This window comes from Platichthys flesus, chromosome 2, assembly GCF_949316205.1.
Source record: "Platichthys flesus chromosome 2, fPlaFle2.1, whole genome shotgun sequence".
Classification (NCBI taxonomy): Eukaryota; Metazoa; Chordata; class Actinopteri; order Pleuronectiformes; family Pleuronectidae; genus Platichthys; species Platichthys flesus.
This window is the reverse complement of record NC_084946.1, coordinates 13920219-13946189: the sequence shown is the minus strand read 5'-3', so window position 1 is coordinate 13946189 and position 25971 is coordinate 13920219. Positions and strand designations below refer to the sequence as shown.

The following is a 25971-nucleotide window of genomic DNA, read 5'->3' as shown; positions in this document are numbered from 1 at the left end:
TCAATAATCACTCCACAAAAACCACTGCACAGCCTCGTTCATGACATCTTCCCGTCCTGTCACGGAACAATTACGTTTCACTGTAGCTCTACCTCAAAATAGAAGTCGTGCTGTTTAACTACCAGGAGATTCAGTCAAAACTGGACATAAGCTCCAAAACCTTAGACCAATTTATGCCAAATATGAATGAGCTCTGGGATGTAGGTTTACTGGAAGCTGGTGAAAGGAGAACTCAGCAGCAGGTGATAGAGTTTAATGTAGACTTGATGCAGCTCCTGACTTACACATACGTGTTTATTAGTTCTGTGCACTTTTAGAAGTTAGACATGGAATTACTACGAAGCTAAACACCATATTGGATCAATATTTGACTGTGGAGAAATGGACCATGGGAGAAACGTCATTAAAATGCGGTTTTCTGCACTGGAACTGGAAAAACCCTAGTCCTCCAACAACACTGAAAAAACGTTGGGCTCCTGTAGGAAAAAGAGAAAACAATCAAGGAGCTGTGGTTGGAAGAATAACCCTGTGTGTAAAGTGTAACTGTACCATTTTCTTTAATGATGTGAGAGGATGTCCTCGGACTACTGAAAATAAAAGAGACTTTGATTTGTTTGAAGTCTTGCTGGTAGTTATACATTCAGTTGGCAGTTAAACCAATCCAGCCTAATGAAACAGTCCAATAATAAATCCGCCTGTCATCAATGTTATAATGTTCCGTTTATGGAAATTTCCTCAAGGACTTGATTTAACTGTGTCGTCATTATACATTATATTACATTATACAGAAAAGCCCTGTTAATATGAATGGGGTCCACATAATACTTGAATCAGCTGTCCTATAATACAGTAAAACTACGATACAAACTATTTCTAATCACAACCCTAACCCTAATTGAAACCCTAACCCTAACCTACACTTACCAAGGTTGTACAAACTCGGGGATGGTACCAATCGATCGGGCGTAAATTTATTAGTGTTGACGAAACCACTTCCCAAGTCTCTAGCACCTTTAGAAAAAAAGAATATCTGCTTCGCCTATGTACTTTTAACCCTAAATTGTTTTTTTTCCCTTCCGAGGATCGTATACGCTCGGTTCCTATCGATCGGCAGTGCCCGCATTAGTGGGGGTACAGCCTACTCGCAAGACTCTACGACCTTCTTATCCATAACCCTAACCCTAACCCTAATTGCAACACTAAAGCCTGAAACATGCTTCTGCGACTGCGTCTGCGTCTTTTCACGCCGCTGTGGCGCAAGACTCGTTTTCATTCATGCTTCCCCAACCGTTGCGCGTCTTACAAAGCAATTCTGCGCCAGAACACTAGGCGGAGTAATGCTTTTTGTCGAGACGACCTTAGAGACGCCTTCTTTCTTCTTCGTCGATTGTTTATTTACATAGCCACTGCGGCTCATCGTAGCCTTTTTCTGGCGGACAAATCCGCCAGTCAATGGCAGGTTATACAAGTGATCATACTATCGGATATCTTCTGCCAAGTGCTCTTCTATTTGGTCCATATTCGTTCTTCTAAATCTTCCGTGATTTCTGCCGGTATTATGGGGCATGAAACCGGAAATGCAGCTCCAGAAGGGATGTGGAGCAGACCAATCACAGCCTTGCGGGCTGAGTGAGCTTGCGGAGCTTTGCCGTTAATTTTAGAAAAGGGGGTCGACACCCGTCAGCACGTAAGGAGGGATACATAAGCACGTAAGGGACCCGGAAGGGCTCTTGCGCTTACGGGCCCGTGAAAACGCAGAAGCATGTTTCAGGCTTTACCCTAACACTTCACAAATTGGGTTATCCCTTCCGAAAAGTCGTAGAAGCTCAGGGATGGTACCCATCGATCGGGGGTAGAGCCTACTCGTAAGTCTCAACGACCTTCTTATCCATAACCCTAACCCTAACCCTAATTGCAACACTAACCCTAACATTTTACAAATTGCGTTTTTCCCTTCCGAAGGTCGTAGAAGCTCAGGGATGGTACCAATCGATCAGGGGTAGAGCCTACTTGCAAGTCTCTACAACCTTCTTATCCATAACCCTAGCCCAAAACCCTAAATTTCATCGCAACCCTAACCCTAATCGCAACCATAACCCTAACCCCCCTTAGTTAAGTGTCAGTATCATACTTTACTCTAATTGCTGGTGATAACATTTAAGTCTAAAACCGTAACAGAGCTAAACTCGAGCGGCTCCAGGGTGACGTCGACTTTCTCTTCGTCAGAACAGCTGGCTCCACACCGGCCTAGCTAGATGATCCTGTTTTATCACCATCCTAATGAACCATCCAGATGAGTGTCTTGGCTGATGAACCATGCAACGCCACAGGAAACAGGTTGGACTGGAGTTTCGTGACAGTTACTGCCTCCATTATCTCAGACGAAGATGAATCTCCTCGTGTGGAGCTGAATCCTCTTGTTCAGTCTGAAAGGTCCAATATTCAGATGTGGTAGTTTGAAGGTGAATGAGTGAGGTGGAAGTTCAAGTAACAACAATGAGAAGCTAAACCTTATCTAATATTGCAACAGTCCTGCAACACATCCACAACTTTATTCTCCTTATTTTGTAATGTTTTCTAAATTAAATTACAACTTTATCCTCGTAATATAACTTCTCCGAATTAAATATCAATCTTACTTTCGTAATATTATGATTTTTAAAAGCTTTTTCATAACTTTATTCCCTCATTTCAACTTTTTACTCATTAGATGACAATTCTACAATGAAAAAGCCCCAAAAAGGAAATAATAATGAATACATTTTAGTAACATTGTCCAATTGAAACAACACTGCTCACGTTACATTAGAGGCCCTACTTGAACAGATCTATTAGTCTGTATGTAATAATATTGATGGCGCCACCTACTGGAAACCGGAACTAAGCTTGGTTTTACAACTATCATTCAATTTACATCCATTTCCACCATATGACCTGCAATTGATAATGTGGATTTGTATCTCCAATCTGTTTAGATGACACTCATCTCAATTTGAAGTTGATCTGATGAAATACGTAAATGTTCACCACATTCCAATTTTCTGCCAACTTTGGTAACGATATGAAAAAAGCCAATACAGTGGCTGAAGAAAAATATACAATAATAATAATCCTTACAATTTCAATTGGGCCTCCCACTGTTCTGTGCTCGGCCCCTATTATATCCCCTAATATGTATCAGTGTCAGCATCAACTCACAATATCCACATCGATCAGGCTCTAATCGTGAGCATGGGGGCAACTTGTGCGTGTGAATTTTCAATTAGCAAAGAGAGAAAGGGCCACAGGTTATAAAACGTATCAAATAAAATCGCGAGAGTTAAATCAGTGAGTGTCTAAACTCCAGTCCAGGAGGTGGCGCTACAGCTCCGTGATCAGCGCTCACAACTGGAAGGTAGCGGAGAAGCTAATGCTAACAGACCTACGTCAAAACCCATAAACTCGTGTAGCCAGTTCGTCATGTAGGAGGAGAACAAGCTGCTTATAACAAGTACCGACAGACTCCAGACTCCAGTTAACGGACCGGATATCATAACGTAGACAAGTAACAAGAAAAGGTCAGTAACGAGACTGCAGCTGTTTGCATTAGCTTGCTAATCAACTATCGTTAGCCTCCGTCTTAGCTAAGCTTGTGCTAGCTTATCAGCACAAACCAGCAGATTTGGATTGTTTTCGATCAGATAGCATCGTCTTACCAAGTAGAATGTACAGAAAGCTTGTTTATGTCGGCTCTATAACCCACCACCGCCATTCATACCATGCTAAATGTTGCTTATTGCAGGCAGCGGGAGAGGCTGTGGCTAACGTTGGATGTAAACAAAAGACGTGGCTAAGTTGATTAGCCTGCCCATCCTCTTGACTTCCACTCATACTAAACAATCACACAGCCTCGACATGAGTCTCACACACATATAAAAGACAACATGGGAATTGAATGATGTACTCTGGGACGTAGTATGTGCCTTCTACCATGTGTTTCCGCTTGAGCTAAACGACAAACATCACGTTAGCATGATCACTGTCATGGGATAACATCAATAATCAAGTATAGGCCGACGCATCATGATTACTCCACACTCTGTTTATAAGGTACCAGGATGTAAAATCAAGAGCCTCTGATCACTTCATTCTTGCATAAATCTCCTGCTCAATGTTTCACAGTTGACTGCATTCTAGACTAAGGAAACGCTTATGTTTTATGGTCTGATGATGTACTTGCATACAGTAAGGACATCCTGTCAATCCCTCTCCTGACTCTACACTGAGACATCTGACTGATTCCCTGATGTGTTTTTGTGATGTAACAGATGCAAGCAGGTGACCCTCTGGTTGGTGCATCTATGGCGGTCTCAGGTGCCCAGAGTCGGTCAGAGGACGAAGAGTCGCTTGGAGTAAAAGATATGAAAAGGACAGCAACACAAGCATTTGGCAGTGGTGTTCCCAAACGTAGAAGTTCTTCCAGGTTTGATATATTTCCTTATATATTTTATAGTCAGTAGCATAGTTTAGTTGGCAACAATACATACATACAATAGATGTGATGTGTATTGCTTCAATAATGTTGACAAAATAATGTGCACAGGTCGATAAAGAGGAAGAAGTTTGACGATGAGCTCGTAGAAAGCAGTCTTGTGAAGTCATCTAGCAGAGTCAAAGGCCCTCCTGTCATAGAGCCTGTCCGCTGTCCAACAAGTGAACTCTCATCTTGTGAGAAAAAAAAGGTTTGTATTACCATGAAATCCACAGATTTCATCAGGAAGTAATGGCTGCAATAGAGTTGTTAAGGTGCAATGGATGATTTATGTACCTTTGATACACAATGTCAGGTGACAAAGTCAGGAACCACTCTCACACCACCTCTCGCCATGGTAATAAACCCGCCACCCATCACCAAAAGAGTGAAGAAAAGCAAGCAACCTCTACATATCACCAAAGACCTGGGGCGGTGGAAACCCACTGATGATCTGCTCCTTATTAATGCAGTGCTGCAGGTGAGGAGTTCAAAAATGTAAATCATTGCCATATTGTTGGAAGAATTCTGTAACTAGTTTCTTGTATTAATCTGTCACTTTATGAATCCCCAATGTGTGACGTTCATACTACAGCTCTTGTATTTTTCTTTTTCTCTAGACAACAGATCTAACCTCAGTTCATCTGGGGGTCAAGTTCAGCTGTCGTTTCACTTTGCGGGAGATTAAAGAGAGGTGGTACGCTCTGCTCTACGATCCTGTCATCTCAAAGTAAGAGGAGAGCAATGATCCTACCTTAACCTCCTGTTCCAAATTTCTATAATTCACTTGTTGATGACACTCTTCAGTATCTTTGAATCTCATTCTCTTTGTTGTCTGTCTGGTTAGGCTGGCATGGCAGGCCATGCGGCAGCTTCACCCAGAAGCCATTGCAGCGATTCAAAGTAAAGCCCTTTTCAGTCAGGCTGAGGAGGCACTACTGGCAAAGATTGGTTCGGTATGTGATTTATTTATTTCGGAAAGAATGTATCCATCACATGAAATACTCATTTAACATCTGTACTCGTAAGCTATTTACCAAATTTTGTCATTAAACAGACCAGTCAGCCTAAACTGGACGTGTTCCAAGAGCTTCTTAGCAAACACCCTGGTGTCTTTCACCCATCGCGCACTCCCAAGAGCCTACTGGTGCACTGGCAGCTGTTAAAGCAGTACTACCTACTGGATGACCAGAGTGGTGAGTTTAATTTCACACCCATTTGTACCAATATTGATACATTTACCATTTATGTGGTTTGGTTTCTCTGTGCAAATAGACACAAAATTAGCTTTAAAAGGCTCTATGTTTGTCTAAAATACATTATTATTGTTATTAAATATGCATTTTATTACTAATGTGGATGTTGCTTTCAATGGAAATGACCAAAGCTTCTGAGCATTTGAGTCTGCTAAACCTCCCACACAATCAGGCATTTATTTATGTTGCTGCCTACATTTTTAAAAAACTTCTATTTTAGTTTCACATACATACTGTTATACTGCAGTGAATTGCTAATATGCCTCCACCAATTCACTGTTATTGATGGTTGTGATTTTGATGTATGAGAAAGCCCCTAGTGTCGGTTTCAGGGGGGAAATATGATGGGCTCTGTATTTAATGGCTTTTTGTTGGTTTTGATTTTGTGTTGCAGTCCAGCCTCTTCCTAAAGGTGACCAGGTCCTCAACTTCTCTGATGCTGAGCAGATGGTTGATGACGTAAAGTTAAAGTAAGACTGTCTTTCATATTTTAGTATTTGTGTTTTTTCCCCATCTACTCACTACTATGTAAAATATTGTGTGTCCATGAGTTATCAAAACTGATCATGTTTCTTTTCACTCAGGGAGAGCAGAGATGAAGTTTTGGAGCATGGTAAGAAGTAGTTATTAAGTTATTGTCTATTACATTGTAATTATAGACAGAAATCCCCTAATGGATTTTAACATCATTGCACAACATGAATTTAAATTGTCCTTATCTTCTTTCTCAGAGCTGATGATTTCTGATCGGCACCAGAAAAGGGAGATCAGACAGTTAGAGCAGGAGTTGCCTCGTTGGCAGGTTCTGGTGGACAGTATCACAGGTATGTAAAGTTCCTCTTGCCAAGGTCAAGCTTATGGCTTGTTCAAATTTAGTCAGGTGGAACTAATAAATGTTCATATGTGTCTCTAGGGATGAGCATGCCTGACTTTGACAACCAGACACTGGCAGCACTACGAGGGCGAATGGTACGCTACCTCATGAGATCAAGAGAGGTAATTAATCTCCTTTACATAACGGTTATGCAATGTAAACATCAGTGAGACGTACATAGAAGCATATAGTAAAAGGGATTTTTTTCATCTGTGACGATGTATTTTGACAGCTAATTGTATTTTTATACAGATTACATTGGGCAGGGCGACCAAGGACAAACAGATAGATGTGGATCTGTCACTAGAAGGACCAGCCTGGAAAATATCAAGAAAACAAGGTGAGTAAACTCATTCAACCCTCGCCTGATTGTTGTGGACAATCTCCTGCTGCTTTCTTCATATTTGAAAGGGAAACTTAGGAGTTTGTGTCTGAAAATAGTTTAGTGTGACACTTACCTGTGATATCTGTTGACAGAAAACATACCTACTAATCTTCTATAAAACGTTATGTAATGAAATAAAAATATGATGGTTACTCTGCGTGTTGTCGTTTACAGGAATTATTAAACTGAAGAATAATGGTGACTTCTTCATCGCCAACGAGGGCAGACGACCCATTTACATTGATGGCAGACCAGTCCTGTCGGGCAACAAGTGGAAACTAAATAACAACTCAGTGGTGGAGGTGTGTTTGTGGTCCAACCAAGTCGTATAACATTCCAAATTAAACTACCATGATGTGTTCAAGTGGTCCATGCATGGCCCTAACATACTGTGTCTGTCTCTTCAGATCGCAGGTCTCCGCTTTGTGTTTCTAATTAACCTGGAACTCATCTCGCTAATAAAAGCCGAAGCAGCCAAGATGACTCAGCAGTGAATGTCCACGACGAAGCACAAGAATCGATAGACAGAACACGTTGGCAGATGAATGGACCAGTCAGTCGTTTTGCGGAGGAGAAGGCTTAACAGTTGTTCTTACAAAGCACAGCACCGTTACCAAGACTCAGGCTGACAACAGCTATGTTAACCTCACATGTGAACTTGTCAACAGGCTACTGCTTAACCCTGGAACTAAATAGTAACAGGTTCTCACTTGGTGTTTGAACATTTTCCATGTTGTAATGTAGATAGTCTCATGGTAGAGCCTTGTTTTCCAGTTTTTCAAAATATTGTATTTAAATGCTGCAGTTAAAGCTTTTTCAAAAACCGAGCTTGTGTTCCCCATGTTTTGTTTACTATCAAATCTACTGATGTTTCACATGTAGACAAGACAAATATGCTAAAATTATTAAATATGTTTCATCAGTGTCCCAATACAGGAAATCAGTTAAAACCTCTTGAATCTTTCTAACTGTAAAAACCATATGAATATTGATGCCATATTGTATTTCGATAAGATTACTTTCAATCAGTCAGGGTTCATAGATATGTTATCAAATGTAGACGGGGACATTATGAGGGAAACAACCTGCTTTTCTCTTGAAAGACTGAAGTAAATTTTCTAGAATGCAGGTTTCCTGTTTTAATCAGATGAAGAAAACCGGCAGTGGCTTTTTTATTAACTTCCTAAAATTGCTTTTGGGAGATTGTGGCTGCACAGTGCTTCTGATTTTATCTGTAGTTTTAACAATATGCCCATTGAGACAGTGAAGGCGTCCTTTGTGAAACCAACTCCTAGGTTGTAAATATGTACATAAGTCTCACCACACCCTGCGTCCTGTGGTAGGGTTACAAAATTCCAGGAATATGCAAAGTTGGAAATTTTCCATGGGAATTAACGGGGAATTTTTCTGGGTAATTTATACTAACTGTATTCAGCTTGTCATATACAGACATAAATATAAACATTTGTTTTGTAATAGGCTGATTTGAGCCCTGAGGAAACGTTGGGCACTTGACTATATGATTCTGGATCTGTGTCATTCTTAACATAGGTCTTTGCAAATGTACCCAGCCTTTCGTTCTTCATTGGCTCGGGTGAAATGTCTCCACACATGAGATAGTGCACGTGGCATTGTTCTGTAGAATAAGATGAGAAAAAAGCTTGTAAAAAAACACTAATGCAATGCCAGAGATATACATAGTTGGTTTAAAAATATTTTACGATTGATGGATAAATTGATAGAAAGAGGCTAGATGGACAGATGAACAATCCTCAATCAGCATGCTAATATATTTCCCCCAGTAATATCATCGAAACTTACCTGACTAGTCCTGCAGACTACAGCAGGCCTCAATAGCCCTGCTGTAGTGTGCAGGATGCTGGCAATTATCTGCGAATGTGATGGAGAAATGCACAGTGGAGGGTTGAAATTCAACGTGCAGCGTGTGCTGCATTCCATTAATCTTTAAAATAGAGTTTTGAATGATGTTTTTATTGCTCAGCGTTTAATTAGCGTATATATTTTTTTTTCAAAATTCCCAAAATTCCCGAGCTGAATATTCCCATGGTTTCCGGAAAGTTTCAGGAAATTTGCCGGAAATTGGCCGCCCCTTTGCAATCCTAGTCCTGTGTGAAACCAACTCCTAGCGAAAGTCACGTGTAAAATTCTGATTACACACAGAGGGATTTCAGACGTTTAGATTCCATTTAACCGCGGAGTTACAGAGCCGAGTCATTATTAGGTTTTAATAATCTCTTCTAACACTGTGCGTGTATCATCAAATCACTGCAGTGAACGTGACTGTGCCATCAGGCGCACAGAGCGCACAGGACGTCACTAACAAGACATGAAGAAACTTTCCAAATAATATCCCAGAGTGGCGGTGAGGATCCACTGATGTGAAGGAATCGGTCCGATGCTCAATCTAAATTAATAAATACTGCCGTGACAGTGGTGCGGGGATCTAAGTGATGTGTGCACGTGAATGGAAGGATAAGGAAGAAGAGAGGGTTCAGCGATGTCTGATCAGCTGATATAGATTCTATCGATCTGTTGTTGTTTTTTTACTTCAGGCTCCGTTCTTTCCCTCGTCTTCAATCCCAACACTGGTGTGATTGCCACATAGGGTTACCATTGCAAGCGATATTATACAGTCAAATAACCGAAGAGGGCATCTAGTTGCTTAGCCAATAACTTACCAATATTGACGAGAAGTAAAGTATGGCTCCCATTCGTTTGTGGGTACACGCTGACTGGAGGAGACTACAGCGTGCATTTATGGCGACGCTGATTACGTCTCTCACACGCACACACACACGCACACACAGCTGTACGCTGGGCTCGGAACAAACAATTGTTGTCCACACCTGCTCTACCCACATTACACTTCCTCACAGGACCGGCCGTGGAGAGAGAGAGAGGTGGAGAGAGAGAGAGATAGAGACGGTGTCCCTAAATAAACCTCGCCGACTCCCCGCATCTTATAGGCATCGCCGTCCTGTCAGGTAAAGTAGAACATAAGTATAACTGGCAAAGTAACCCTGCTAAAACGATCTTATTAAGGATTGACCCCGTTACACTGATGTGACAGTAGCCCGTGTGATTCAAATAGATGTTCTCCACTGGCACAAATGTTTTGTTTTTGTCGGCAGAAACCCGTCGGTATGACTTGACAGAGAAAACGTGCACGATAGGTGGTATGTCCCTGAACGCCGCACGGTCAGTTCCGTGCTACGTATACGGAGGTTTGTGTTGTGGTTCTCGGGGGCCATAGAGGGCGGTTGAGGGGGAGAACATCCGGACACACGCAGGGACTGGCTCAGCGGAAGTGAAGAAGTGAGTGACCCCGAATTTGGTTTGCGTTACATGAAGAAACCGGCCGGTGGTAATGTTCCTAGTGTTAGTGCACGTATCCGAATAAGAGGGGGACGCGGGGCGGGTTGGCTGCGGGTGCTTTACCCGGCTAACTTGAGTGTTAGCTAAGTTTAGCTAAGGGGGGGATGATGGGGATGTGGGTGATGTCACACGTCAGGTCGCTAACGGAGCTTCACTTTATTGTGACGTTATCTCACAGCAGATGAACGCTGCCTCGGCCAAGGGCCTGGACCCGGCAGCTTCACAGCTGATTACAGGTCGGTGCTCGTTGAGTTCAGGGCGTTTGGAGACTGATCTTCGACTGTAATACTCTGCGGTGGTCTCTCGGGGGGCTAGCATGTGTCCACACAGGCTACTGCAGCACACACATGCGCCCAGCTCCATGATATAAATAGACAATGGCAGATCTGGGATTTCTCTCAATCAGGGGCCATTAAGGAGGCACGTTATTATACAGAGGAGCCGATCATGTGTCCACCTACACTTCCTGATTCAGTAAGATGCACATGTAAGTCAGTCCTGTTCGATGTTAGCTCGAGAGCTTTGAGCAAAGACGCACATCTATTAATATATTTATAAAGTTATAAAGTTATTCATTGTTCAAGCAAATTGTTAATTTTACAAAAGCTTCGAATTTTATTTTAAGAAACGGTCATATTTAAGTACTGATTGTTTGCTACTAATTAATAACTTGGCACTGTATGTACATTTTGAGATTATTTAAAAACAGACAGTGAATCAAGCGGCTTCTCTGTAACCGTCAGGGAGATAAGACTTTTAACTAGTTTTCTGACGTGCAGAACAGTCTCCTCTGCACATTGATGATAATGTGTGCAAATTGCAAAACTCATCATAACTGATAGAGTGGTAGAAGCTCAAGGTAAACTTGACTGATACATTTTGTAGCTGTACATAATCACCTGTCAAAGATCCCATGTGATCCACAATATTTGCATGAAAACATCCCAAAAACGCTGCTCCGCTTGACAAGCTGCAGCCTTTATCCGCGGGACACAGTCAAACTTAAAGACAGATAAGATGATGTGTAGGGCGTGTAGGGCGGCTTCTAAAAGTTATTTATTTATTACTGATTCATCTGCTGATTATTTTCATGATTAATTGGTTCGTCTGTAATGTGTAACATTTTTTTTTAAAGTGTTGGTGTAGGAAAGATCAGACTTCATGGTTCACGCTGCAAATTTGGAATTCATTACAGACACTTGAGTCGCTTACCTAGTTTAATTTCTAAGCCTGTGACATGTACTGTTGATATGGACCATACACCGAATATAAACGTGGACGACATGACAGCTCCCCAAAAGTGAAGCCAATTGCTACTTGGTGGCTGGCTGCCGTTTAGGTTTCAGAAACCCTACCTCCTCAATGTTAGTGGATGGGACAATAAAACAGTCTCATTATTTAAGCTGTGTTCGGAAGTGGAAACACATCATCCCTCTTTATATACTACTTACCGTGTTAACAGCCAAAGCTTCCAAGGCTTTGGGTCAGCCTTACCTGATTCATAACTTGTTTACTTGATGTGGTAATGTCAGGGCATTGTCAACAGAGGAAGATGCACTCTTTTTAAATGACATTTCTCATTAACTATTAATATTTTTTAATTTGTTTCTTAACGGGATGCTGGACAGTGTGTCCATGTTTACCATGAGGTAGTTACACATCAACATGTGTGTGGTGAGCGAAGAGGGGGGTGAAGCCCAGCTCTCCTCCATCTCTCTGTTCACTCCCCCTCACCCGGTTGGCTCCTCGCGCTGGTGGAAGTAGCTGCTGGTTGGTCGGTTCAGGAGGAGTAGAAGGGTTTAAAGGTTCATGTTTAAACTACATCACATGCTGGGGAAAAACAGTTTAAGGATGTACATAGTCTACAGTGGCCTGCGTCATTAGATCGTCACTCCCCCATCCTGCATTCAGAGGGACGGTCCCTGCCTCAGTCAGTGCTCATGTTAAACACTAGGCTTGTTGATGTTGCTGGAGGTTACAGGAACAGTTATGCAAATTTTGACTGAAAATACACATCGTCACCTGTCATTATTAGTTACATTAGCAAACATTTGTCTGCTCTAGACCATAGACTCTGCTCACAGGGTCGTAAATGAATCAGGGCCCCAGGCATATTGACTCAATGAGCAAGAAAAAACTGTGAAAAATTGTATTTCAGAATTAGAAACCTTTATTGTAAGGTGCTATTTGTTGCAACACTGAAATTACCATTTTTACTCCACCCCTGAAGATCAATGCAATGCTGCTTCTCAGACGCTGCCACAGCCTGACTCGATTTGGCCCTGTCAGCATTCAAAGGTACAGTACTGGAACAAAATACACACATGATATAGGAGACTCCAGCTGTTAACTATAGCCTGACTTTAATATTCCCTCCACTTTATATGTTTTATTTTTTGTGATCACACTAATCTCGTTGAATTTCTATTAATAATCACATATTCACCATCTAATGAGTTTGGTCTGCATAAAAATGACCTTCAGTAGCGTTTATTTTCACAGGCATCCGGTGGCCCCTGCTGTGGCATCATGCGCGGCCCGTCTCCGGAGCAACAGCAGTGGTGACGACCAGAGGTCGTACCAGCGCGCCCACAGTCCCAGATGGAGACATGGCCTGGCTGGACTGCTCGCGGGTACAGGGACTGTACTGGCTTATGGCCTCCACAAGCACAAGGTTAGTGGCAGATAAGATCTGTGAAGACAGTTTATAGCTTTTTTAATTTAAGGGCAGTGACCTGTTGTGTTACACTCAGCTCATTTTACAATTTTCACTCTTAGTCTGAAGAAACTGAACAATGCATTAGGATCTGCTCCTGAAAACATTATTTATTGGTTCCTTCAAAATTATTTTATTTGTGAATCAGCATAAGGGCAAACAATATTTTCATTTACTATGAATGACTATGAACATCAATAAGAATAAGACATTACTCCGATTATGATGTTTACATGAGTTGCTCATAGAATATCCCGTTCATATACCTGTTTACATGTTGCAGAGGGCATGCATCGTTAAGCAGTTGGTATCTCTTCAAATTGTTGATTTCACAATTTTTTTTGTGAAAACTCCAGAAGGACGTTATGAGTCATGAGGAGATCAAAGATAAAAAAGAATCAACAGCTCAGTTACCTGCTGCTGCCGCTTTAAGAACAAATGTCACCGGGTTGACAAGTATGTTGTTTGCACAACCAACACAGAGGCCTCTTGGCTCCCTGTGGTTTGGTGCTGCAGTGTGATCTAATGTCAGAAAATGACAAAATGGGTTGAAGACCCCAAATGTTCAAACTGTCGCACTTCATCATGTATTTACAGTAGAGCCCGAATATTTTTTTTCAATTTCGAGACATGACATTTTACAGCTTTATTATAAATGCAGCCGAATATAAAGATTTCGATACAAAGAGAAAAAAGTTTTTTGTTTTATGTTAAATATAAATGCACATTAAATCGTTTACCCTGTACATTTTAATTTTTCATATTGGCGCATTATATACAAAGATAAACACTGTCTATTAACACGGTCGTATCGGTTGATATAATCGCTCGACTGATATATTGGCCATCATGCCCTGTCAGACACTCTCAGAATTGGCCACTTATCTGTCTCTCTCTCCTACAGGCTGAGCAGGTGGACACCATCAGAACTCCGACCTTAGAGACGACCCTACCTTTTCCCATCTTCAGCCAGGAAGAGGTCACAAAGCACCGCTCCCTGGAGGATGGCGTGTGGGTCACTTACCAAGGCGGCGTCTATGACATCACTGAGTTTGTGGCCAGGCATCCCGGTGGGAATAAAATCATGCTGGCGGCAGGTGGTGCAATTGAACCCTTCTGGGCGCTGTATGCTGTGCACAACCAAGAACACGTTTTGGAAATGCTCTCAGAATATAAGGTGAGCACATTTGCGGTTTCTGTTTATAATTGAACTGATTGTAAAAAATGTAAAGTAGAAAAGGTGAAAGTCCAATTTTACTGCTAAATCTGTCATTTGTTAACAAAAACTACAGTTTACAGACTTTCTTGTTCAACTTTGACCTGCTGTAGAAACCAGATGGGGAAAATAACTCTTGGTTTTACCTCCAACCAAAGCTCTAGCTAATCCAACTGCACTCTTATCTCACAAAAATTGTGAAGCTTTACTTGACACTGTCAATTAGGAAAAACTGACAACTGTGGACTAAAACCTGACGCATCCTCAAGTGGCCAGTGAGAAAAATGCTTGATCATTTTTTTTCTTTCAATCACCTTGAAAATATTCCTTTGTATTCACACACAGTTTTGAAATTCTGGTAAAGCTGCTAAGGAAGGTGACTGACATCCATTGTTTCCATTGCCAGTAAAGGAGTTTGCCTTTTTAAAGTCACAAACACTGGAATCACTGAAACCTGAGGCGCTCTGTCACCTCGCTGTCTTGCCAAATTGGCGTGTTCACCGAGGCGTCACCTTTCAACCACTGCCAATCGAAGCCGGAGCCAATAAATGCTGTGTCCACTGCAGACCCGGGAGTGACTGTCGATTGTATCCATTCTCATTACAGACAATAGCCAGATGATAGCAGGTGTTGGTATAGAACAGCGGCTCATGTGATTGCTCGTGACATTGATGTGGTCTAATGAAGCTCCTGTGTCTGTGGTTAATAAAAGGTCGGTGAGCTGAGTGCAGAGGACCGGAAGAAGCAACAGGCTGTGAAATCATCTGACCCCTACTCCTCCGATCCAGAGCGTCACCCGGTCCTGCACATCAACAACCTGAAGCCCTTCAATGCTGAGCCACCTCCCGAAATCCTCTCTGACAGCTACATCACCCCCTCGGCTTTCTTCTTCAAAAGAAACCACCTCCCAGTTCCTCCGGTGGACCCGGCATCCTACCAGCTCCATGTGGAGGGACTTCCAGGGGGAGCTCTGACGCTGTCTTTAGAAGACTTGAAGACTAAATTCCCCAAACACACGGTCACTGCCACTCTGCAGTGTGCAGGTAACCGCCGTTCTGAGATGAACACGGTAAAGCAGGTCAAAGGACTAAACTGGGGCATTGCTGCGATAAGTAACGCCACATGGAGCGGCGCTAACCTCAGGGATGTGCTGATGGCAGCTGGCTACGGGCCAGATGTGGCCCAGTGGGCTCGCCACGTTCAGTTTGAGGGGCTGGACCATGATGTGACAGGCTCGACCTATGGTGCTTCTATCCCTCTGAACAAGGCGGTTAGTGAGGAAGGCGATGTGCTGCTGGCTTATGAAATGAATGGCAAGGAGCTTCCTGCCGACCACGGCTTCCCTGTCCGTGTTGTGGTGCCGGGCACAGTGGGTGCACGGAATGTTAAATGGCTTGGGAAGATCATTGTGAGCTCAGAAGAGAGCAGCAGCCACTGGCAGCAGAACGACTACAAGGGTTTCTCCCCCGGGACCGACTGGGACACAGTGGACTTCAAATCTGCACCAGCCATTCAAGAGCTGCCCATTCAGTCTGCCATCACCACACCGGCCGACGGTGCTGTGGTCGATCGGTCGGAGGAAGAGGTGGTTGTTAAGGGCTACGCCTGGAGTGGTGGGGGTAGAGAGGTGGTACGTGTGGATGTTTCTCTAGACGGAGGAAAGACGTGGCAAGTGGCCCCACTGAGGACCAGTGACAAGGGACAAGCAGCCGAACCCTCACCTCCACCGGGACGAGCCTGGGCCTGGAAGCTTTGGGAGGTGACGGCTCCTCTTCCGCCTGGAGCTCAGGAACTTGAGATAGTTTGCAAGGCAGTTGACAACAGCTACAACATGCAGCCGGACACGGTGCCTCCCATCTGGAACCTGAGGGGCGTCCTGAGTAACGCCTGGCACAGAGTGAAGGTGAAGATCAGAGAGGATGAGGAGGAATAGACTCACTTCACATTCTGGTTGCAAACTTAAATCTGATATTTAGACTCAGAAGGAAAATCAATGAAGGAAAAAAGAGCAGATTCACAGAGACCAAGCGCTCACAATATTTTAACGTTTTTCAGCTAATACAGTCGAATGTTTTCAGTCTTGAATTTTTATGCAGTCACAGTTTCCTGAAGGACTTGAATGGTTTTCAGCAGAACAAACCATAAACTAAGTTAAAGGTTATAAATAACCAGCAGAAGAGTTTTTATCAAGTAACCACTTTAATGAATTTGTGAGTCTGTAATATTTATAGAAAAGAAATTTACTTTTGTAAACTCCATCATCTTCTTAACATAGAGTTATTGTAAATACTATATTAAAAGAGTCCATCTGTGTTATGTATAACAATACATAATGAAAAAGTTTGGATAACACCTTTGGATCTAGTAGTACTTAGCTTACTGTAGTAAAGTTTTGAGCCTAATATTGTGTCATCTTTTAAATGAAGGCTACTAAAGATGTTGTTTTTTTTTTTAGAGAGAACCGTTTACTTGGTGCAGACTGATGTAGGAAGCTTTAAAACAGCGGTAGCTGTTCCTTATCTGCAACTGTGACCTTGTTGATAACCTTTGCAACAGATCATGTTTGAGTCAGTGATTCACCGGAAGAACTACGAGAGGCTGAGAAATCTACTTCTGCTCTCGTTAAGTAAATAACAGGTGAACTGTGACATTTCAGTTCACCCCCCACTGTCTCCAGATGCCACTGTGAAGACTGAGGCAGAGTTTTGTAGCTTGTGGACATTTCTGAAGCCCAGTTGAGACTTGATGGTAAAACAATGATTTGGATCAAAGTGTTGGTACCTTACAAGGAGACAGACAAAACAGAGGAATGTACCACGAAGCAGTATTTGCAGTCAGAGAGGAAACCATAGGTATAATTCTGGATTTTCCGTCTCACATTAGTGGCTCGTTTCGTAAAACCAGTCCACAGTCCAACTCCTGATCAATCAGATCAATAGATCCACCACCGTTCCTACAGGATCCTTAAAGGGACAAACGAGTGTTTCTTTTCTATTCAAGTTATGCGAACATGTTTATATTCCACCTGGTTGAACTTCACTATCTGCTTTAAACAAATTGACCTGCCGGTATCTGTGTTACTCCTCATATCTTATCTTGTTTTATTTATGGCTCTGATAATGTTGCCAGTACTTTAACAATGAGTCTGGGTGTCTTGTTCTGGTAGGAGTAGGGAAGGTCTGTACATCTCTATGTTGGGGGCTTGTTGCCTTGGACTTCTCAATCATCTGAAATAATTTAATGAAGATTAAAAACCTAATTTAACATATTGTATTGAGACCAGGAAGCTGAAGATTGTTTATACATTAATGTACCAAAATCATGGTGCATTTTTCTGGATTTTATTTTTGCCTTTGATACCAATGTAAATTCAAATGGTAAAACTACTTTTACATAATGATTCTTAAATGTGGCAACATAATAAACAGGATATAAAGTGACTCAGAAGCATCTTGTGAAATGATGTTGCAGCTGGCAGGAAGCTGACGGGGTGACAGAAGGGACAGAAGTTTATAGTAAAAGATTCAAAACTACAGTAATTTGAGTAGCAGGGATAGTTCAGGTAGATTTTTCCAACAATATAAAAACTCTGAATTAAAGCTACAGTCCATAAGTCACGTATCTTAATGAATTGGGAGGGAGGAAGTTGTCATGGCGATGCCTACCCCGACCCTTTGTCCTGAGAAGAGATTTAATAGCTTCATGTTCTTATTTAAGTGGTTCCATGCCTGATAAATGCAGAAGGACTTATTGGTTTACCTCAAAATGGGAAGTTTACTGCTGTTTTTCTTTCTGATCTGTCTTTGACTCATACATGACTAGAATTGTGGTCAGCAGAAAAACCTTTTGATATAGTCGTTCGAACTGGGGAATTCTGTTGATGAAAACCATGATGGCGGTATGAGTACAACCATAAACTACTCACTAAGACGTAGGAAAGATGACAGTGCCTTAAGAAAATCATTTAGGAATCCCCTTAAATAAATATTGGTCTGTTGCATAAAACTGGACCAAATGCTATACAAGCAGTTTTTTCATGCTCAGTTTTCTGTTTCATCAGATTACTTTGTGTCTTTCTCACTTTGCTTTTGTGTGTCAAAAGCAGCCTCATTAAAAAATCTCATTCTTGTATATTGTCTCTCTTGTTTCCTTTTCCCTCGTCATTATCTGTAATAATTACATGACACTACGTTACATGTCATTTGGCAGACGGTTTTATTCAAAGCAACTTACAATTATTAGGGGCGTCGGGCCTAGGGGTAGAGTAGTCATCCTCCAACAAGAAAGTTGGCGGTTTAAATCCCAGTCTTCCCTATCTGCATGCCGCAGTGTTCTTGGGCAAGATACTGAACCCCCCAGAATTGGCACCTCATAGATGTTGAATGCAATGCAATGCAATTATCGGTAATAATGATTCTTTCAGAAAAATAACAGGAAACAGATAAAGCTAACTCTTACTTTCACTGCTTTAAAGGTCAGCATGGAACTGATGATGGGTCATGAATGAATCACATGTATTTGTGGAGCCCTTTTCAAGCTTAAAGCAAAAAGTTCTTTCCAAACAAAAATTAAGAAATAAACTCAGGAGGACACAAACACTTTGGAATATGAGCGCGTATAAATTAACACCACTATACATTACGTATAAAATCGGTATGAATAAAATGTATTAAAAGAAACATGATTCCATATTATAATTATAAATATTATTAAATATAATCTCTTCTCTACTGAGTATGAACAGAAGATATATACAATTACATCAAAGCTCTACAAAAATTATAACAAAACAAAAACAAGACTATAGATGAAAAACATTTCTTTTCACTCCTGGAAAATCTAGACTTAACTTTACAAGTTGGCACAAGAAGACAAACTTCAGTGTGTTGTCTCAGGTTGTAGTCTGTGTAGTAACTCCGAGGTCAGATGGTGCCAACCGAGCGATGACATATGGAGAGCAGCTGTTTCACCAGCTAAAGCTACTGTAACATTCATTCAGTCTGTTCTACATTTTTGCAAGAATAAAGGTACAAATACACAGGAAAAGTACAACTTAATAAACGTTTATCATCCATCATGTATTATTTAAAATCGATGTAGGCTTTATGTTGTCTGAGATTTTAGATAAAATCTACACAAATTCAAAATTTCTATAATAATCACAGGTTTGACTCACTGACCTGCTCGGATGTTGTGATTCAAGCAGATTTTGCTGACAGGAAAAAAACTGAAGTTGTCCTCCCTTGTCACAAATAGTTCAGAGAAGTTGCAGATCAGAAATCAACTTATTCAATCCACCTCCTAAACGCCCACTTCCACTTATTCAACATGAAACAAAAGACATCAGCATAATATCTTACTTCCACTTTACTGATATTAAAATAAAGGTTACTTTACACAATCATCCAAATTAAAAGAGTCACTCCACTGGTTTCAAAGCTCAGACATTATTGTTGTCGGAGCTTCTTTTTAATGCAAACCCAGCTGCAGGCGACAGCTGGTGTTGAGAGTGGCAAAACCAAATCGTAACAATATAAAAAATGATTACTCCTCCTCATTTAACAATAGTTCATCCCTAAAATATTAATTAATTTAGCTTTGATATTCATAGTTTTCTTATTCTTTGTTTGAAAATAATTCATGGCTCTAGATGGAAAACAAGCAGCCATGTTTAGGGGACTGATATATATGAGTGTGTGCAATTTTGTCAGTCTCAACCATAAGAAGAAAACGTATGCTGTTGACACTGAATTTAATAACACACCAAACCTATTTACCCCACATTACCTGTGAGCAGGGATGGGCCCGATAGTTTGTGCTGGAGGTGTAAACATAGATGTTTGTCTACGATGGGACGTGTGTGGGGACAACAGGAATGTGGAGATGGAGGGTGAGGCCCCTCTTGTGGTTTAAGCCCATAACTGAGCTGTGATACACACACTGCTGTATCAACACCAGGGATCAACACAAAGGTTGTGATCCTGAGGGAATAAGGCGGGAGATATTCTCTGGGTCAATGCTCTGTTTTCAGTGAAAGCTGAACTGAATCTCTGCACTGAATCTAAAGCCTGTGAAGTGTGCCCACTGCTGCCGGAGACGCTCGTCCCCTCTGAACAGCTGCAACAGCAGATGTGTTGGCCTTGGCTCAACTGGCTGCTCTTGTTATCCTCATTCTTCAGAGGTGGGTCATCGTAGCCACAGAGATGACTCACGCTCCGGGCTGAGTTAAAAACTGCCGGGGCGCTCTCAGAGCAAATAGAGTCTGCCGTGGGACTCTGGTGAGCACTTCTGCAGCCCTGGATATCTGGGTCGGAAGCCGTTGATAAAAACTTGGAGATGAACTACGCTGGGCTGCTGCTGCTGGTGCTCAACCTCAGTGGAGCATTGAGTGCTGTGGTGCAGTGGACCGAGTTGAACGAAGCAGAGGTAGGATGATTGATCACCTGCATTCACAAGATGCTTTATCTAACCAGCAAGAACACACTGGACATTGAACATAGAGTTTTATTTTCTGCTTGTACATTTACAGGCCTATTTGAGGCAGTATGGCTACCTGGATGACTCTACTGACCCAGAGGACCCTGGATACCTGGAAGACATCATCAGTGCTCTCAGGTAACACACACAGGTTAATACCTGAGACAATACTCCCACTCTCTGACACGGTGGAGGTGGGCAGCCGTTTTTGTTTTTCAGTTTGCAGATGTTCAGTCTCCTTTGTGTGCAGGGTCCTCCAGAGGGTGAACGATCTGCCATCTACTGGAGAATTGGATGAGGCCACGCTGGACCTGATGAGACAGCCCCGCTGCGGCCTGGACGACCCCTTCAACCAGAGGTTTCACAAATACAGAGTGATGGGTGGGTCTGAACATTGGCGCTTAAAACATGTATTTCTCTATAATAAGTTCACAAAGGTGGCTTTGTAAGAAAAATACCATCAGGTCCTTGTCGTGTCCGTGTTCATTAGACTGAAACTGGGATCAAGTAGATAATTAAATTACTTTGAAGCTCAGTATAGATTCACCTCTTAAACATCCCAGTTTGACTTCAGTCTTCATTTCCCGCAGAGTGGACGGTTTTAACTTTAACAACTATGTGGTAAATTGTCATAAACTGGAAATGACTGAATCAGCCACACCTGCACTGTGAATCTGATACACACAAGGTTTATGAGAAAGTTTATGATAATATATTGTGTATCATCTTGTAAACCATTGGTGGTTATTTAAAAAATGTAAATATAACATAACTGAAGTAGCTGTTAATAGAGCACATGTTTACACTAAGGCCCAATTCACATCTCACATCGTTAAAGAAAGCGGTGAAATGAAATCTGGATACACTCCATTGTCTGGATACAGGAAAGAATTTAATGGGTTCTTTCTTGCGCAATATCTCATTCTACAATGATTCTACTTATCAGATCTCCTTGGAGATCTGATAAGTAGTTTTTGTGTTATCCTGCCGACAATCAAGCAAATCCACAGACTGCGGCAAAGGACATGACCTCCTTGGAGATAACAACTTAGAAACGACAAAATAAAGTGATTCAGTTTCAGTTCATTCTTTCGGACTGATTTCCTTTGTGTTAATATGTCAGGAAACTATGTTCCGTAATTAGGATTCGTAAACAAGTGATTATTTAATCACACTGCGCACACTCTATGCCATCAGTAGTCATTTGCAGTTGGCTACATTCTCTTTCTGATATTTCCACTGGGGTTAGTGGTGTTTTCAAACCCTACACGTATCGTAAAACAAGTCTGTGATCAGGAGCGTTTCAAGGGCCCCGGGCAGAAGAGACCTGGGGCCCTCAAATCTAAGCAAACACGACACCAAGCCACAGAGGTCTGATCTTTAAAATAAATCCAGCACAAAGCATCACAGGATTTAAAGTGGTCCCATTCATGACTGTGATACAATGTGATGGATGTACAGAACATGGGTTGTGGAAAAGTTGGGGAAACCAACACAGACAAAACACTTTTTGATTTGCAGCATTAGGGTTTGCTGGAATCTCTTCCTCAGGGAGCAGCTGTTATAGGAAGTCGTCAATATCTGACGACTTCCTATTTGTTCTGTGGCTTCATGATGAAAACACTTTGTATGGACTTGATTTCTTGTCTCATAACTGTTTCCTGAGGTCGAGTCTTGATGTAGTGATTCTGTAAAACGCTTCCTATCTTTCAGGTCATTGGAGGAAGAGGAGTCTGACCTACCGCATCTACAACTTCACACCTGACATGATGAAGGCCGAGGTCAGGGCAGCCATTCGCTCTGCCTTCAACTACTGGACTGAGGTGACTGCACTGACCTTCAGAGAGGTCGACTATGGCAGAGCGGACATAAAGATCTCCTTCCATAAGAATGATGGCCTCTGCGCTGTCCCGTTTGACGGCCGAGGTGAGTGTCCTCCATTAGCAATGTGTTTACTGTCGCCTGGCCTCATGCTGACACACTTGGTTTATCTGGACCACCTGCAGGTCACGTCCTGGCCCACGCTGAGTCACCAGAGTCGGGTATTGTTCATTTTGATGAAGACGAGTTCTGGACAGAGGGGTCATACTATGGCACTAATCTGCGTATTGTGGCGGCCCATGAAATCGGCCACGCCCTCGGCTTGGGTCACTCCCAATTCAAAAGCGCGCTGATGGCGCCGGTCTACTCTGGTTACCGTGCCAACTTCAGGCTGCATTCAGATGATGTGAGAGGAATCCAGCGGCTGTATGGTGAGTGTGTGTCAACATGATGGTGTCAAGACTAAGTGGGACTATAATAAAAATGTGTATTATACTTATCATTATTGAAACAAGATGCAACAATAAATATGATACTAAATACTATGTATACATAGTATTCAATAAAAACAAAACAACGAGTCTCAAGAACAGATTTAAAAGAAGGACGTGAGTTCACTTGCCTGAGATTTCAGACATTGAGTTCTACAGCTGAGGAACCCGAGCAGCAAAAGCCCAGTGACGCCCCCTGCTGGAGGATCTTAGGCATCTATCACAGATGGAGGCCGTGGGCCTGACACAACGAGCAGCTGGTGGCTCACACTTGGATGGAGTCTATAGACGCAGCTGTTGACCCCCAGCAAGGGTTATCCTAAAGCTCCTCGTGAGGATGCTGCTGTCAAGAAAAATGGTCCAAAGATATGTAGTTTGTATACAGGGCTGGCATTACACTAATTGTTCAGTCAAAAGTTAATTTTTATTTTTTCTGCTCATTGCATATCCTGGTAATATTTGAATGAAAATTAAAGGGTTACAATTGTAAAACTCAGATATTTACGTATAAAAAAAGAGTAATTTATGAATTTAATAACAATGTAGTTTGTACATACAAATGTTATTGAAAGCTGAACTGTTTGCTTATTATTTTATCATAACTGAGGCTTGTCCGCTAAAAATAAAGTTAATCTATACCAACAAAAAATTTTATTAAAATTAAAATTATTAAAACATTACTTTTAATTAAAGGTTCAGTGTGGAAGATTTGACGACATCTAGTGGTGAATTTGAATGTTGCAGCTGAACACCCCTCACCTCACCCTCCCCTTCCAAACTTTAGAGGGAATCTGTGGTAGTATTTAATATAAAGGACCCATTCTAATGTAAAGAAAACAACAATTTGTTCAATTTAGATGAAACACACTAGTGAAAACATCACTAAGATTATTTTATATACATTTTTTGCTAATAGATCCCTTTCACCTAAATCTCACACTCTGGACTTTTGAAAGAAATGTAGTACCACACTCAGACTTTTTAAACTGAACCAAAAAACCTTGGTCAAGGAGTTTTCAAATTAATGAGAAAACATGGTCAGCATGCGTTCATCCTAAAACTTGTATATTCTCTGTTTTATAGGAAAACGCATTACCAGCACTTTGGCCAGTCCAACAAACCCAGAGAGTCTGTTTCCCACAGAGAGCAGCCCTGAAACTCTCAACATCCCTGACCCCTGCACCGCCACACTGGACGCCATCATGTTGGGTGAGATACAGAGGAGAGGAGAGGCCTTCAAGTCCATTAGGACACAATGAGACATGTCACAAAAAGCATGAAGATCCTCTTGTAATTTCCCATCAGGTCCTTGGAGTAAAACCTTTGCGTTCAGCGGTGACTATATGTGGACGATCTCTGACCTCGGACACAACACACCGATGAGAGCTGACAGGCTGTGGAGGGAGCTCCCTGGAAACCTGAACGCTGCTGTGCACTCGCAAAGAACAAACAAGACGTACTTTTTTAAAGGTACAGTTGTTTCCATGTACAACTAATACTACGTTCAGTTCTTTAGCATGTGTAAATGATAGACTGTTTCTGGTCACAGGAAATAAAGTGTGGAAGTACACCAGGTTCGTGTTGGACTATGGCTACCCTAAAGAGGTGAAGCGGATACCTCCAAACATTGACGCAGCCTTATTCCTGGAGAAGAACAAGAAGCTGGTCTTTCTTAAGGTATCTATGATGCAGCCATGAGTCACTGAATCCATGTTCTTTAAAAAACTCTCTTATCATATTTCTTTACTTTGGTTTTGGCCTGTTCAGGGCTCAGAGTACTGGCAGTGGGATGAGCTAAAGTACAACAACTTAGGTCTGTACCCCAAACCGCTCTCCATGCTCTTCACCCGCGTTCCGCCCAACGTGGACGCAGCCTTCACCTGGACCAACGGCAAGATCTTCTTCTTCAAAGGGGACGATTACTGGCGAGTGAATGAGATGCTGAGAGTCGACAGAGGATATCCACTGAGCAAGAGGACGCGCTGGATGCGATGCTAGGAGTTCACCATCAGGGGGCAGCAGGCACTACGAGGTCTACAGCGGGGTGCTGGTTCCACTCCAGGGGCATTGACATGACCATGCAACCTCAACAGCAGTGATTCATTGTGAAATATTATCCAACATGAGAAAAAAGCAAGGGAATAACTTTTATCACTGGTTCTGATTACAAACCTCTCCTTCCCTCCGATGCAGGCAGATTTGTTTTCGTGAGGCTTCCTGCTTGAGCACAAATGTGTTTTTGTGACCGAGACTTACGTAAGCCCATCCATGATCTCAGGGAGAAATCAATTGAGGCCTTCTGTTTCTCCCTCCAACATATGTGTTGGATTATGTGTCCTAATAGTTTCAGTAAGATGTAATACGATGATGGGAGTGTTCATGTTTCTGTTCAGGCTTACACTTTTTTGTTAAAACAGCTTCAAGAATAAATGTTCAGAGCTCCTCTGCTTTACTAAACACTTCCACTATAATCTAATTGATCCCCCTGAGAAATCATGTGGATCTGTGTGCAGCTTCTTCCCTAAAGGGTGAATCAACCATTTTGTAACGTTACACACAACGTTATGTCAGCAGTAAAACTATCCTTCTGAAAGCAATGAGCTCGTCACCACAAAAGGGGCTCAACATTGGCACTAAAAAGGATTGAGAAATATCTTATGTTCACAATGATGAAAGGCCGGTCTGTGCTGCATTGTGTTTGACTGCAAAAAAAAACCTTTGGTCGCGCCATGGCAACCCCGACCAATTGCAGAGTAGGAAATCCTCCTCATGACCTCTTTAGTGCCGATGAAAAGTAGAGCTAGCAACGGTGCCAGTGTTGCTAAGAGC

The 25971-nt window shown here is 42.1% G+C and overlaps 3 protein-coding genes across 6 annotated transcripts; all 3 read left to right on the top strand.

Moving 5' to 3' along the window:
* The first annotated feature begins 3358 nt into the window (after positions 1–3358).
* On the top strand, positions 3359–7852 carry mcrs1 (microspherule protein 1). The gene is made up of 14 exons (XM_062399351.1): positions 3359–3557; positions 4308–4462; positions 4583–4721; positions 4827–4991; positions 5131–5240; positions 5358–5466; positions 5568–5706; positions 6161–6236; positions 6351–6379; positions 6498–6590; positions 6680–6762; positions 6893–6980; positions 7200–7327; positions 7433–7852. The coding sequence occupies exons 2-14, from the start codon at positions 4308–4310 to the stop codon at positions 7517–7519; spliced, it is 1401 nt and encodes a 466-aa protein (XP_062255335.1). The 5' UTR covers positions 3359–3557; the 3' UTR covers positions 7520–7852.
* A 2031-nt stretch (positions 7853–9883) lies between these two features.
* On the top strand, positions 9884–18484 carry suox (sulfite oxidase). 4 transcript variants are annotated; one of them, XM_062399316.1, is made up of 6 exons: positions 9903–10030; positions 10178–10361; positions 12652–12719; positions 12924–13095; positions 14042–14314; positions 15066–18484. In XM_062399316.1, the coding sequence occupies exons 3-6, from the start codon at positions 12661–12663 to the stop codon at positions 16284–16286; spliced, it is 1725 nt and encodes a 574-aa protein (XP_062255300.1). In that variant the 5' UTR covers positions 9903–10030; positions 10178–10361; positions 12652–12660; the 3' UTR covers positions 16287–18484. The 4 variants fall into 4 exon arrangements, with proteins under 4 accessions (XP_062255308.1, XP_062255300.1, XP_062255323.1 ...); XM_062399324.1 differs by lacking the exon at positions 10178–10361 and having other exon boundaries at positions 9884–10030; XM_062399339.1 differs by lacking the exons at positions 9903–10030; positions 10178–10361 and adding an exon at positions 10431–10657.
* A 2116-nt stretch (positions 18485–20600) lies between these two features.
* Positions 20601–25599, top strand: mmp19 (matrix metallopeptidase 19). The gene is made up of 9 exons (XM_062399304.1): positions 20601–20779; positions 20883–20968; positions 21081–21211; positions 22544–22756; positions 22837–23082; positions 24226–24351; positions 24448–24612; positions 24692–24819; positions 24910–25599. The coding sequence occupies exons 1-9, from the start codon at positions 20690–20692 to the stop codon at positions 25138–25140; spliced, it is 1416 nt and encodes a 471-aa protein (XP_062255288.1). The 5' UTR covers positions 20601–20689; the 3' UTR covers positions 25141–25599.
* Positions 25600–25971: the final 372 nt, after the last annotated feature.